The sequence below is a fragment of the Lycorma delicatula genome, chromosome 9 (genome assembly GCF_047948215.1).
Source record: "Lycorma delicatula isolate Av1 chromosome 9, ASM4794821v1, whole genome shotgun sequence".
NCBI lineage: Eukaryota > Metazoa > Arthropoda > Insecta > Hemiptera > Fulgoridae > Lycorma > Lycorma delicatula.
The window spans coordinates 60,444,072-60,458,193 of record NC_134463.1 but is presented as its reverse complement, the minus strand read 5'-3'; the positions used below and the strand labels follow the sequence as shown (position 1 = coordinate 60,458,193).

The window sequence follows — 14,122 nt, the reverse complement described above, 5'->3', positions numbered from 1 at the left end:
CACTCAATTATTCGGACAAGAAGGTAGTTTTTCTTTTTAATTCCTGTCAAACTAAATATTTTCGCTTAAAGCTGTATAATATAATTGAATTTAAAATAAGAAATCAATAAAAGTGATAATTATAAAGCGGGGTTTTTTTAATCCGCCATTTATATTTTCAAAACACGACGTATTCTAGAGAGATCTACATCAATTATTCGGACAAGAAGGTAGTTTTTCTTTTTAATTCCTGTCAAACTAAATATTTTCGCTTAAAGCTGTATAATATAATTGAATTTAAAATAAGAAATCAATAAAAGTGATAATTATAAAGCGGGGTTTTTTTAATCCGCATTTATATTTTCAAAACACGACGTATTCTTACTACATCAATTATTCGGACAAGAAGGTAGTTTTTCTTTTTAATTCCTGTCAAACTAAATATTTTCGCTTAAAGCTGTATAATATAATTGAATTTAAAATAAGAAATCAATAAAAGTGATAATTATAAAGCGGGGTTTTTTTAATCCGCATTTATATTTTCAAAACACGACGTATTCTTACTACATCAATTATTCGGACAAGAAGGTAGTTTTTCTTTTTAATTCCTGTCAAACTAAATATTTTCGCTTAAAGCTGTATAATATAATTGAATTTAAAATAAGAAATCAATAAAAGTGATAATTATAAAGCGGGGTTTTTTTAATCCGCATTTATATTTTCAAAACACGACGTATTCTTACTACATCAATTATTCGGACAAGAAGGTAGTTTTTCTTTTTAATTCCTGTCAAACTAAATATTTTTCGCTTAAAGCTGTATAATATAATTGAATTTAAAATAAGTAATCAATAAAAGTGATAATTATAAAGCGGGGTTTTTTTAATCCGCATTTATATTTTCAAAACACGACGTATTCTTACTACATCAATTATTCGGACAAGAAGGTAGTTTTTCTTTTTAATTCCTGTCAAACTAAATATTTTTCGCTTAAAGCTGTATAATATAATTGAATTTAAAATAAGTAATCAATAAAAGTGATAATTATAAAGCGGGGTTTTTTTAATCCGCATTTATATTTTCAAAACACGACGTATTCTTACTACATCAATTATTCGGACAAGAAGGTAGTTTTTCTTTTTAATTCCTGTCAAACTAAATATTTTCGCTTAAAGCTGTATAATATAATTGAATTTAAAATAAGAAATCAATAAAAGTGATAATTATAAAGCGGGGTTTTTTTAATCCGCATTTATATTTTCAAAACACGACGTATTCTTACTACATCAATTATTCGGACAAGAAGGTAGTTTTTCTTTTTAATTCCTGTCAAACTAAATATTTTTCGCTTAAAGCTGTATAATATAATTGAATTTAAAATAAGTAATCAATAAAAGTGATAATTATAAAGCGGGGTTTTTTTAATCCGCATTTATATTTTCAAAACACGACGTATTCTTACTACATCAATTATTCGGACAAGAAGGTAGTTTTTCTTTTTAATTCCTGTCAAACTAAATATTTTCGCTTAAAGCTGTATAATATAATTGAATTTAAAATAAGAAATCAATAAAAGTGATAATTATAAAGCGGGGTTTTTTTAATCCGCATTTATATTTTCAAAACACGACGTATTCTTACTACATCAATTATTCGGACAAGAAGGTAGTTTTTCTTTTTAATTCCTGTCAAACTAAATATTTTTCGCTTAAAGCTGTATAATATAATTGAATTTAAAATAAGTAATCAATAAAAGTGATAATTATAAAGCGGGGTTTTTTTAATCCGCATTTATATTTTCAAAACACGACGTATTCTTACTACATCAATTATTCGGACAAGAAGGTAGTTTTTCTTTTTAATTCCTGTCAAACTAAATATTTTCGCTTAAAGCTGTATAATATAATTGAATTTAAAATAAGAAATCAATAAAAGTGATAATTATAAAGCGGGGTTTTTTTAATCCGCATTTATATTTTCAAAACACGACGTATTCTTACTACATCAATTATTCGGACAAGAAGGTAGTTTTTCTTTTTAATTCCTGTCAAACTAAATATTTTCGCTTAAAGCTGTATAATATAATTGAATTTAAAATAAGAAATCAATAAAAGTGATAATTATAAAGCGGGGTTTTTTTAATCCGCATTTATATTTTCAAAACACGACGTATTCTTACTACATCAATTATTCGGACAAGAAGGTAGTTTTTCTTTTTAATTCCTGTCAAACTAAATATTTTCGCTTAAAGCTGTATAATATAATTGAATTTAAAATAAGAAATCAATAAAAGTGATAATTATAAAGCGGGGTTTTTTTAATCCGCATTTATTTTTTCAAAACACGACGTATTCTTACTACATCAATTATTCGGACAAGAAGGTAGTTTTTCTTTTTAATTCCTGTCAAACTAAATATTTTCGCTTAAAGCTGTATAATATAATTGAATTTAAAATAAGAAATCAATAAAAGTGATAATTATAAAGCGGGGTTTTTTTAATCCGCATTTATATTTTCAAAACACGACGTATTCTTACTACATCAATTATTCGGACAAGAAGGTAGTTTTTCTTTTTAATTCCTGTCAAACTAAATATTTTTCGCTTAAAGCTGTATAATATAATTGAATTTAAAATAAGTAATCAATAAAAGTGATAATTATAAAGCGGGGTTTTTTTAATCCGCATTTATATTTTCAAAACACGACGTATTCTTACTACATCAATTATTCGGACAAGAAGGTAGTTTTTCTTTTTAATTCCTGTCAAACTAAATATTTTCGCTTAAAGCTGTATAATATAATTGAATTTAAAATAAGAAATCAATAAAAGTGATAATTATAAAGCGGGGTTTTTTTAATCCGCATTTATATTTTCAAAACACGACGTATTCTTACTACATCAATTATTCGGACAAGAAGGTAGTTTTTCTTTTTAATTCCTGTCAAACTAAATATTTTTCGCTTAAAGCTGTATAATATAATTGAATTTAAAATAAGAAATCAATAAAAGTGATAATTATAAAGCGGGGTTTTTTTAATCCGCATTTATATTTTCAAAACACGACGTATTCTTACTACATCAATTATTCGGACAAGAAGGTAGTTTTTCTTTTTAATTCCTGTCAAACTAAATATTTTCGCTTAAAGCTGTATAATATAATTGAATTTAAAATAAGAAATCAATAAAAGTGATAATTATAAAGCGGGGTTTTTTTAATCCGCATTTATATTTTCAAAACACGACGTATTCTTACTACATCAATTATTCGGACAAGAAGGTAGTTTTTCTTTTTAATTCCTGTCAAACTAAATATTTTCGCTTAAAGCTGTATAATATAATTGAATTTAAAATAAGAAATCAATAAAAGTGATAATTATAAAGCGGGGTTTTTTTAATCCGCATTTATTTTTTCAAAACACGACGTATTCTTACTACATCAATTATTCGGACAAGAAGGTAGTTTTTCTTTTTAATTCCTGTCAAACTAAATATTTTCGCTTAAAGCTGTATAATATAATTGAATTTAAAATAAGAAATCAATAAAAGTGATAATTATAAAGCGGGGTTTTTTTAATCCGCATTTATATTTTCAAAACACGACGTATTCTTACTACATCAATTATTCGGACAAGAAGGTAGTTTTTCTTTTTAATTCCTGTCAAACTAAATATTTTTCTCTTAAAGCTGTATAATATAATTGAATTTAAAATAAGTAATCAATAAAAGTGATAATTATAAAGCGGGGTTTTTTTAATCCGCATTTATATTTTCAAAACACGACGTATTCTTACTACATCAATTATTCGGACAAGAAGGTAGTTTTTCTTTTTAATTCCTGTCAAACTAAATATTTTTCGCTTAAAGCTGTATAATATAATTGAATTTAAAATAAGTAATCAATAAAAGTGATAATTATAAAGCGGGGTTTTTTTAATCCGCATTTATATTTTCAAAACACGACGTATTCTTACTACATCAATTATTCGGACAAGAAGGTAGTTTTTCTTTTTAATTCCTGTCAAACTAAATATTTTTCTCTTAAAGCTGTATAATATAATTGAATTTAAAATAAGTAATCAATAAAAGTGATAATTATAAAGCGGGGTTTTTTTAATCCGCATTTATATTTTCAAAACACGATGTATTCTTACTACATCTATTATTCGGACAAGAAGGTAGTTTTTTTTTGAATTCTCGTCAAACTAAATATTTTTTCGCTTAAAGCTGTATAATATAATTGATTTTAAAATAAGAAATCAATAAAAGTGATAATTATAAAGCGGGTTTTTTTTAATCCGCATTTATATTTTCAAAACATGACGGTTTCTTACTACATCAATTATTCGGACAAGAAGGTAGTTTTTCTTTTTAATTCCTGTCAAACTAAATATTTTTCGCTTAAAGCTGTATAATATAATTGAATTTAAAATAAGTAATCAATAAAAGTGATAATTATAAAGCGGGGTTTTTTTAATCCGCATTTATATTTTCAAAACACGATGTATTCTTACTACATCTATTATTCGGACAAGAAGGTAGTTTTTTTTTGAATTCTCGTCAAACTAAATATTTTTTCGCTTAAAGCTGTATAATATAATTGATTTTAAAATAAGAAATCAATAAAAGTGATAATTATAAAGCGGGTTTTTTTTAATCCGCATTTATATTTTCAAAACACGACGGTTTCTTACTACATCAATTATTCGGACAAGATGGTAGTTTTTTTTTTAATTCTCGTCAAACTAAATATTTTTCGCTTAAAGCTGTATAATATAATTGAATTTAAAATAAGAAATCAATAAAAGTGATAATTATAAAGCGGGGTTTTTTTAATCCGCATTTATATTTTCAAAACACGACGTATTCTTACTACATCAATTATTCGGACAAGAAGGTAGTTTTTCTTTTTAATTCCTGTCAAACTAAATATTTTTCGCTTAAAGCTGTATAATATAATTGATTTTAAAATAAGAAATCAATAAAAGTGATAATTATAAAGCGGGGTTTTTTTAATCCGCATTTATATTTTCAAAACACGACGTATTCTTACTACATCAATTATTCGGACAAGAAGGTAGTTTTTTTTTTAATTCTCGTCAAACTAAATATTTTTCACTTAAAGCTGTATAATATAATTGAATTTAAAATAAGTAATCAATAAAAGTGATAATTATAAAGCGGGGTTTTTTTAATCCGCATTTATATTTTAAAAACACGACGTATTCTTACTACATCAATTATTCGGAGAAGAAGGTAGTTTTTTTTTTTAATTCACGTCAAACTAAATATTTTTCGCTTAAAGCTGTATAATATAATTGAATTAAAATAAAAAATCAATAAAAGTGATAATTATGAACATCTCCGATTAATTGAATTTAAAATAAAAAATCAATAAAAGTGATAATTATGAACATCTCCGATACCCAACATTTTAGCTAATCGCTATACCTTAAATGGAAAAGTAAAATTATTGTTTTAAACATCAAAGTAACTGAGTGAAAACATAATTTATAACATTATATCTTTCAATAGCTTGTGTTAAATTAATTCATACGACTCCCTAATAAGTAGAAAACCGGAAAAAAATAGTTATACAAAAATATATTTATGAGATACTATTATTAAATATGTTTAAAAGTAATACATAAAACAAACCGCGATAAAAAAAGATAAGTAACCTTTTAAAGAAAGGTAAAATTGTCCAATTTTAAAACACATTCCGATTTTCTTGAATAACTTTAAAGTTTAAAAAATATTTAAATGAATTATTTTTTGTTAAATTTTTAATATTTATTACAATTTAATTGCATCCGATAGCATTTAATATTTTTGCGAGGATCTGTAATTGATTAAACATAAATTTGTGATAAGTTAATAATTTATTTTTATTAAAAAAGTAAACGTATGATATTATGTAAATGGATTCAAGAACGTAAACACACCGAGTTGGTCTAATGGTGAACGCGTCTTCCCAAATCAGCTGATTTGGAAGTCGAGAAATCCAGCGTTGAAGTCCTAGTAAAGTCAGTTATTTTTACATGGATTTGAATGATAGATTGTGAAAACCGGTGTTCTTTGGTGGTTGGATTTCAATAAACCACACATCTCAGTAATGGTCGAACTGAGACTGTACAAGACTACACTTCATTTACACTCGTACATATCATCCTCATTCATCCTCTGAAGTATATCTGAAAGGTAATTATCGGAGGCTAAACAGGAAAAAGAAAGGTCTTAAGAACTTAAAAGGAATGAAAATATAAACATTAATAGATAAGAATAAATTATTTTCTTTTATGTAAATTTGTTTTATTAATTTTCCACTGATAAACCAAAAAAAAAAAAAAGAAAGCTAAGAAACATAATATTTTATAAACCTATTCTACCCGTATAGTTTATCTGAATGTAGAAAAAAAAAGACACAAAACAAAGAAGATGTGGTAGTTTTTATTAGCTTTCAAGGAATCCGTTCAATTTAAATTTTATTATAATATAACTGCGGGAATATTAGTTATAGTAGATAAAGTATTAAATAATATAAGAAATTTATTCAAACTGTAAATATACTTTAAAAAAAAAATCTAAATGTATATTATTTTTAAAATTACTCGTTTTGTATAGATGAATTTTAGTATAGTGACGAAATATAATTTTTTTAAGAAGATATAAAATGGAGCTATTTCTATGGATATTCAGTATTTTATTAATATTATTTATAACAAGGAATGAAGGGAATAGTAATTGGAGGGCAGAGAAAGAGATAAATAAGGGAAATTTCTTCACCTTTTTTTTGACGGTATAAATTAGTTGAAGAAGGAATAAGGAATGAAAGAAAAAAATAGAAGAGAGGAAATACAGAAAGCAGTGGATAAGAAATACTGAAGTTGATATTATGGTCAAACAAATGAGCGATGTTAAAGACTACTTAGATGGCTGAATTGATCTTATCAAATTTTGTGCATCACAATTATCCTTCGTTTTCTTTACAATAAGATCTTTACTGCTGACTATCTTGCCGACAAATAGTGCATACATATATTTATATAAACAGATAACATAAACTACATTAGTACAATCTATTCTACGGGACAATATTCTTGTTTTGTGACTTCTATATTCCTATTCTTATATGAATACATTGCATATTCCTTTCAATATAAACAATGTACGACCTCTTTCTCCGTCCCATTGTGTTATTTTATGTTAAACGACCAAACTTACACAGCGCTCTCAATTTTGCAACAAAGTAAGCCTGAACTTTAAAGATTATTTTCTTAACAAAATTTATTGTATGCTGTAATCTTTTTATACTTAAGAACAAAGGTTTTTTTTTTATTGAGCTATAAAACCGTATTATCATATATGTATAAAAAAAGAAAACATGTCATGAGCGATTCATAATCAATGCCAAGCAAAAAGTACTTACGATATATTTATGAAAATTTGTATAAACATTCTTCTTAGGTTAAATTTTTAACTTTTGTTTAAAATTCCGAGTTTAAAGGGTTAAAATGGAGTAAAAATGATATTTACTTTTTTTTTTTTTTTTTTTTTTAATTTCACGGTAACAAATGTCAACTTAATTTATGGTTTATATCAACTTGATTTATGGTGTGTGTAATTTTCATGTGAATATCTAAAAAAATATTTCAAGATTTCCTAAAATTCGATCTTGAAAGGGGTGAAGAATGGTAAAAAAATTTGTACAATGATTTCAAATCTTCCCAATTTCCAACTACACTAAACGAGATATTCAGTAGATTTGGTTTTGCAAATACTGTTCAGATAAATAAATATCTAAAAATCATTTTCTGGTTTTTTTATATTTCGACTTTTTTAGAGTGTGATGGTGTACGGCGCGGAATAAACATAGGCACTGCTACTATTACTGTACGTGCGACGCGACTGGTTACTTGACTAAAAAAAAAAACATAAAATAAGAAAATTAAATTTAAATAAAATGAGTAACTAAGTACAGTCAAATGGTGGTTTTTCGGGTAAAGCTAAGAACCAAACAAAAAAATATTTTTACCCGTACGAAGGACGGGTAACCAGATATAATTAACATTTAAGATGGTGACTGATTATTTTGAAACCCGCATTCTTTAGATCACTCGAAGTTTTGGGTCATGTACTGACCAAAATGTTAGTCCGAATAAATTACAATACACTGATATTTTTTTATAAATTGAACGGACTTTAATTTTTATTTATTGTTATTATTCTCACAAGCAAGAGTTTAATGAATACAGGGGGGGCTCTCGCTTCGCTCGTCCTGACCTACTAAATATCCCCTGATCGCGAAGGAAAACGCAGGTAATAATATAGTGCAGGCGAAGACGCGATGGGGATGCTAGTTATATATAAAAATTAAAATTTATAAGGTATTTTATTTTATTTATTTATTAAATACAAATAAACAATTAAATTTGTATTAAAATATATTTTATTACAATATTTAAAAAAAAAAAATGTAAAATTATTCTTAAAAGAAATGTAAGTATTTTCTCCATATTTTTTTAATTAATTTTTATATAAATAAGATAAAATGTTGATAAATATAATTGTTTAATATTTCTTTTCTATAATAAGCATTTAAGATAATACATGTAAAGAATAATCATTTTATTTTTATGAATATATTAATATATTATAACCGGATTTACATTTATTTATTAGTTGTTTTACATTATTTGTCTTTTTATGATGAAATATATAAAGCACCTTTTGTATTAAGACTAGAAAAAAGGCGGGCCTACGGCTCACCGCGAAAATGTTACGTGGTTTATGTTTCATTACACGTGATTTTTTAAAATGTTTTTGCCAATTGTAACTAAATAACGTTCATGAATTTAGCATAATAACAACAAAAACATTTACAAAGAAAATTTTCAAAATACTAAAAATTTTTAGCTGTTTCTTAAGTTGTAATTTTTTAAAACAATTCTAACCCCAATGTATTCCTTTTTTATCCGCAAAACACAAATATAATTTTATATCTGTTCGTAAAAAATAAAATATATTAAATATTTTATAATAATCACAAATATAAAAATGATATGATAAATCGTTAGTATAAAGAAGTATAAATCGTTCGAACGAATGAGTCGTTCGTTCGCTCCGCGCAGCCAACTGGCGCACCATGTGGTCCGCTCTATGCCAATAGCAGCTAAAATAAATATGTGAACACATACATCAAACCAACAAATGAACCCACGCACCATCCTTTCTTATGGGAAAGAAGAAAATATCAATAAAAATTGCTTTCCCTGAGAGTTATAATATTCATTATATAGCTACTCCCTGTTGCGAACAGAATGAGGATATAATTTATAGAACTAAATATCATCTACAATTTAATGGGCTTGGCTTGCTAGTATGTAACAATATATTCCGCCAAATAAAAAAAAAAACAAGAGATAAAATATTAAAATTTAAAAAACACGACTGCAAAAAAAAACAACGGTGGCAAACATTGCTCTTTAATATAGGATAATTACTAATGTAAGATAAATAATGAGCGTGTGAGTGACAATTTTGTATGCAGTAATAATTTTGTTTTCAAAACTTTTAAATCTATTTAAATATATGTATCAACACTGCAACGGAAATAAATTAATAACATTTTCTGCCGCAATTCAATTATTTAATATCGTAACAGATCTTAAAACACAATTATTTTCGATACAAATAAATCGATACTGAAAATACTATCGATTTAAAATCCTACATATGATTTTTTGTAGCCTTTCAGTTACAAGTAAACTAAACATATTTATGTAGCCTATGACGCTCCCGGTAACGTAAGGGGTCATACATTTAAATCGGTTGAGCTGTTGAGCTGCTGCGGTGGAACAAACATACATACACCCTAAATACATTACACTCCTTTTTGGGCAGTCGCATAAAAAGACGAAAAGTTTTTTTCATTAGTAAAGCATCAAGGAATGCTTACTACTATTTTTGAAAATTATTACGTAATTTCTGGAGTTGACTTGTGATCTACATCATATTAACAACCTTTAAGTTTAAGGAATTTAACATGTTTACAGATAAAGTTAATTAATAAAATGTCTGGAATTATAAAAAGAAAATGGAATTTTTTTTAACAGGTAGAAGATTTTATCTGTTAGAAAACATCTGAAAAAAATATTATAGAAAATATCCATAATTATAAATATTAAACTAATAATAATTAATAAAAAAAAAAAACTACAAGATTATAGTAAAGTTCGGTAAGAAAAGGGTATATGAAAAACAGTCTATTTCCTTTGTTGCAATTTAATAATAACAACTCAGGTTTAGTGAATTTGATTCTAATAGGATGTATAAACGGCGAAGAAACATGGTGAGGAAAAAAATTATAGGACATGAAAAAAAATAATTCCGAATGACGAATGTAAAAGGTATATTGAGATACACAGTAGAAAGCAATAAACAAGAGCATCAAACCAATCAAACACTGATAATAAAAAAAATATTTATGTGAGCTATTCAATGGAAGCGAATCGTGAACGGTAGTTGCAAAAGCACAATAGGAAAAAAGTAATATGGCAAAGAGAAGAGGAGAGAAAATTGGCATAAAATGAAATACGAAAGATCTGTAATAAGAGAACACTGAAAATTAGGTTATTTTTATTTGTTCAAAATGAGTAACTTTTAGAAGAAAGAAAGAAAAGATAACTAACTAGAAAAAATTAGAATAATTTTTCGTATTTTAAGAGAAATTTAATTAAACTGAAAGTAGAAAGAAGCTTAGAAGATAAATTCAATATGGATACTTAAAGAGAATACACAAAACAATATTTTAAGAATGCAGGTATAGGAAAAATGAGGACTAAGATTTAATCCAGAAGGTACTAGAATTTTTATTTTATAATTTGTCGTTACGAAAATGTAATCAACCTAAACACTATTTATTGTTAATAATATAATCATTGATACCATTAGCAATTATATAAATATAAAATCAATAACAATTAGATCAAGAATTAAGTAGTAGACAGTTCCTTTACCTTCCAGCAGCTTAACTTTTCGAAAAATGATTATTGAATAAGGGGAAAAAACCTGTTTTATTAAGTAATAAACAATAAATAATTTTCAGTTTTTTTATGATTTTACGTGTTATTAAAAAAAAAAGCATACCTGATTTTACAGAACAGTGTATATGAGACCGGGATTCATAATAGACCCAATCAAACCCTGCTTCCACAGCCATTCTGGCAAGCATGCCATATTTAGATCTGTCTCTATCTGAGGTAGTAATGTCCACAGCACGACCTTCATAATGTAAAGAGTCAGAAGCGTGGTGATCTTCTTCGTCCCATCCTTCCGTTACTCTTAATTTAACACCTGGCCATTGATTCATCACTGAAATCGCAAGCGTATTTAATTTTTCTAAGCATCTCTGTAACATAAAAGAAAGAGAAAGATTCTTTATAAAATTGTACAGAACGTTATTTATAAAAAAATAAATGAATAATAAGAAAAAATATAAATATATATAACTATGAGGTTATTTATTCTGAATGAAATTTAATAGGTGGGGGGGAGGGGGAAATGTTGTTATGGATACGCACGCTACCAACCAATACGATAAACCATAGCGACGTTGCCATAGCAACATCTACACTCACCAGCCATAGCAAAATCAGGACTTAAATACCTTCGCAAATTACAAAATGGCCTCCATTATTATTTTTCAATTCGTTACGTTATATCTCCATAAATATTAGTTTTATCAAAATTTATGTTATTTATTAAAATATTAAGCCTTTTATTTTAAACAAAATGACATTTTATGTTTGAAAATTGGCTAACAAATTGCCGAATTAAGGCAAAAAAATTATGTAATATGTGTCTGTTTTTATGTCCTCTACTTTACGTTCAATTCGACGAAAAATTAATTTTTTTAATTATTGTTAATTCTAGTATTGTAAATAAGTATCAAATTATGTAATAATTTTCTCATAATAATAAACCTAATTATGACACAAAATTATAACATCAATTTTCTCCCATTACTCTATTTGTTAACCGATTTGTTAAAAATAAAAGGCTTAATATTTTAGCAAATAACATAAATTTTGATAAAACTAATATTTATGGAGATATAAAGGATTGAAAAATAAACATGGCCGCCATTTTGTAATTTGCGAAGGTATTTAAGTCCTGATTTTTTTTTAATTTTATAACTTTATTATCAATACGCTTACCAAATATTAATGTGATTCATCTATCCGAACTTGAGATACAAATTATTATATAAAAAAAAACAAAATGGCGAACAGCGGGAAAACGAAGGAGAAATTGTCATTTTTCCTACGATATTTTTTGTTTAGTTTTACAAGTAGAATCCGAAAAAGTATAGCCAGCCCATCATTTTAGAAATACTCTATATATATAGGTCTAAGTATAAAAGCTTTGTAGCCCAAAAATCTTCAAAATTACTAAATCAATTTCATTTAAATATAGATATGCTATATTAGTGTATCTGAAATTCTGCATGTGAAAATTTTATGAAGATTAGTTGAGTAGTTCTTGAGTTACGCTCAACTTATGATTGAAAAAGGAATCTTCTCCGTTATCTGTCACCACTGAATAAAATCATGCACTTACATGAGAAATACAGCTTCAATAAGGTATAAATAAAATACTAGATCGCAGCACATACAATTTTATTGAAAGTTTATATTAACCAAAGTTTTTTCTAAATGATTTTTTTCTTTTAAATATCAAGCTAATTATTTTTCGTTTTTTATTTGTACTATTGTTATAATTTTAAAAATTATTTTTATAATGCAAGACATTTTAAAATAATTAACTTAATTTATGTATATTTAAATGAGCTTTAGTTTTCACGAAAGTATATGATTTAACTGTATAATAGTAAAACGAAAAAAGCTGAAAATGTACCCAAAAATCCCGTTTATTTAGCTCTAATTCCGATTTCTGTAAACCGATTCGCTTGAAAATCAACAGGGCTTCCCATTAGTTTTACATAACCCCACCAAAGTTTCGTCAAATCGGTTACGATTTACGTCCGGTAGAGCGGACAAAAAAAATATTGTACATATATAATGTATGTAAACTAAAAATATAAATTAATGACTAACGTCATTAATTATGAACATATAACAAAACATTATTAAAAAAGTATTAAATAATTTTGTTAAGTACCAGTTATGTGTAAATCTATCAAAAAAAAAATAAATAATAGTAATAATTAAAATGATTTAAATAACAATAACTAGTTTATTTAAGTTCTTTTGATTATTGTGTTTATTTTTGTAAGATAACAAATTTGTTAAACTTTATAGTTAATATTATTTATATATGTCGCTGAATAACATAATCTTATAGAATTTATTATTATATTTATTGATTTTTTAGGAATTTTTAATTTTACCCTCATATATTCATATCCTATTTCTTTATTCATATATTAATTTTATAAATTTATATTACATGATTTTAATTGAGTTTTTAGTTGCCGATCTCGTTGACGAAGTGGTAGCGTTTCGGCCTTTAATGGGAAGGTTTCGGGTTCGAGTCCCTGTCACGCATGGCATTTTTTCATATACTATAAATCTCCAGTTCTCATTCACAAGCTTTTCAGGCTTATATGGTGAATTAATCATCAGGAAAGAGTTGACTAGATCTATTGTATGATGTATTTTTAAAATATTTACATTATTATTTTTTAAATGCTTTATTGTATCACTGTTATATATTTGTTATTTTAAATAAATTTCTTTCATTAATATTAAATAATAATTCTACTACAATTTTTAAATATCAGAATAAAATAGGATTATTTTTGACTTTCAGAAGCATAAAAAGTAAAAAAAAGTTAAAAATCCCAAACCTAAAATGTGATAATACTTAATCATCATTGAAAGTGTAAAAAAAAAAACATGCTTACATAAAAAATAATAAAAATAAAAGTTAATTTCAATTTCATTTTCATTAACCTGTTATTACTATTATTATTAATATTTCTCTTTTTAAAGCAATGAATTCTTAACCAGGCCCGGTAATTTAAATCTTGCACATAAAATAAATTACGATAAGAACTAATCAAAAACTTATTGGTCGTAAATAGGTAACTGCAACGTACTAGCTAAGAATTAAATTTTTTT

General features: G+C 25.8%; 1 protein-coding gene across 1 annotated transcript in view; it reads right to left on the bottom strand.

Annotated features, from left to right (window-relative positions):
- The window catches only part of hh (hedgehog signaling protein), a 238,696-nt gene that overhangs the window by 40,027 nt on the left and 184,547 nt on the right, over positions 1-14,122 (bottom strand). Inside the window, exon 2 of the mRNA XM_075376113.1 lies at positions 11,127-11,388. Coding sequence (XP_075232228.1) covers positions 11,127-11,388 — 262 coding nt within the window. The remainder of the gene's footprint in view (positions 1-11,126; positions 11,389-14,122) is intronic.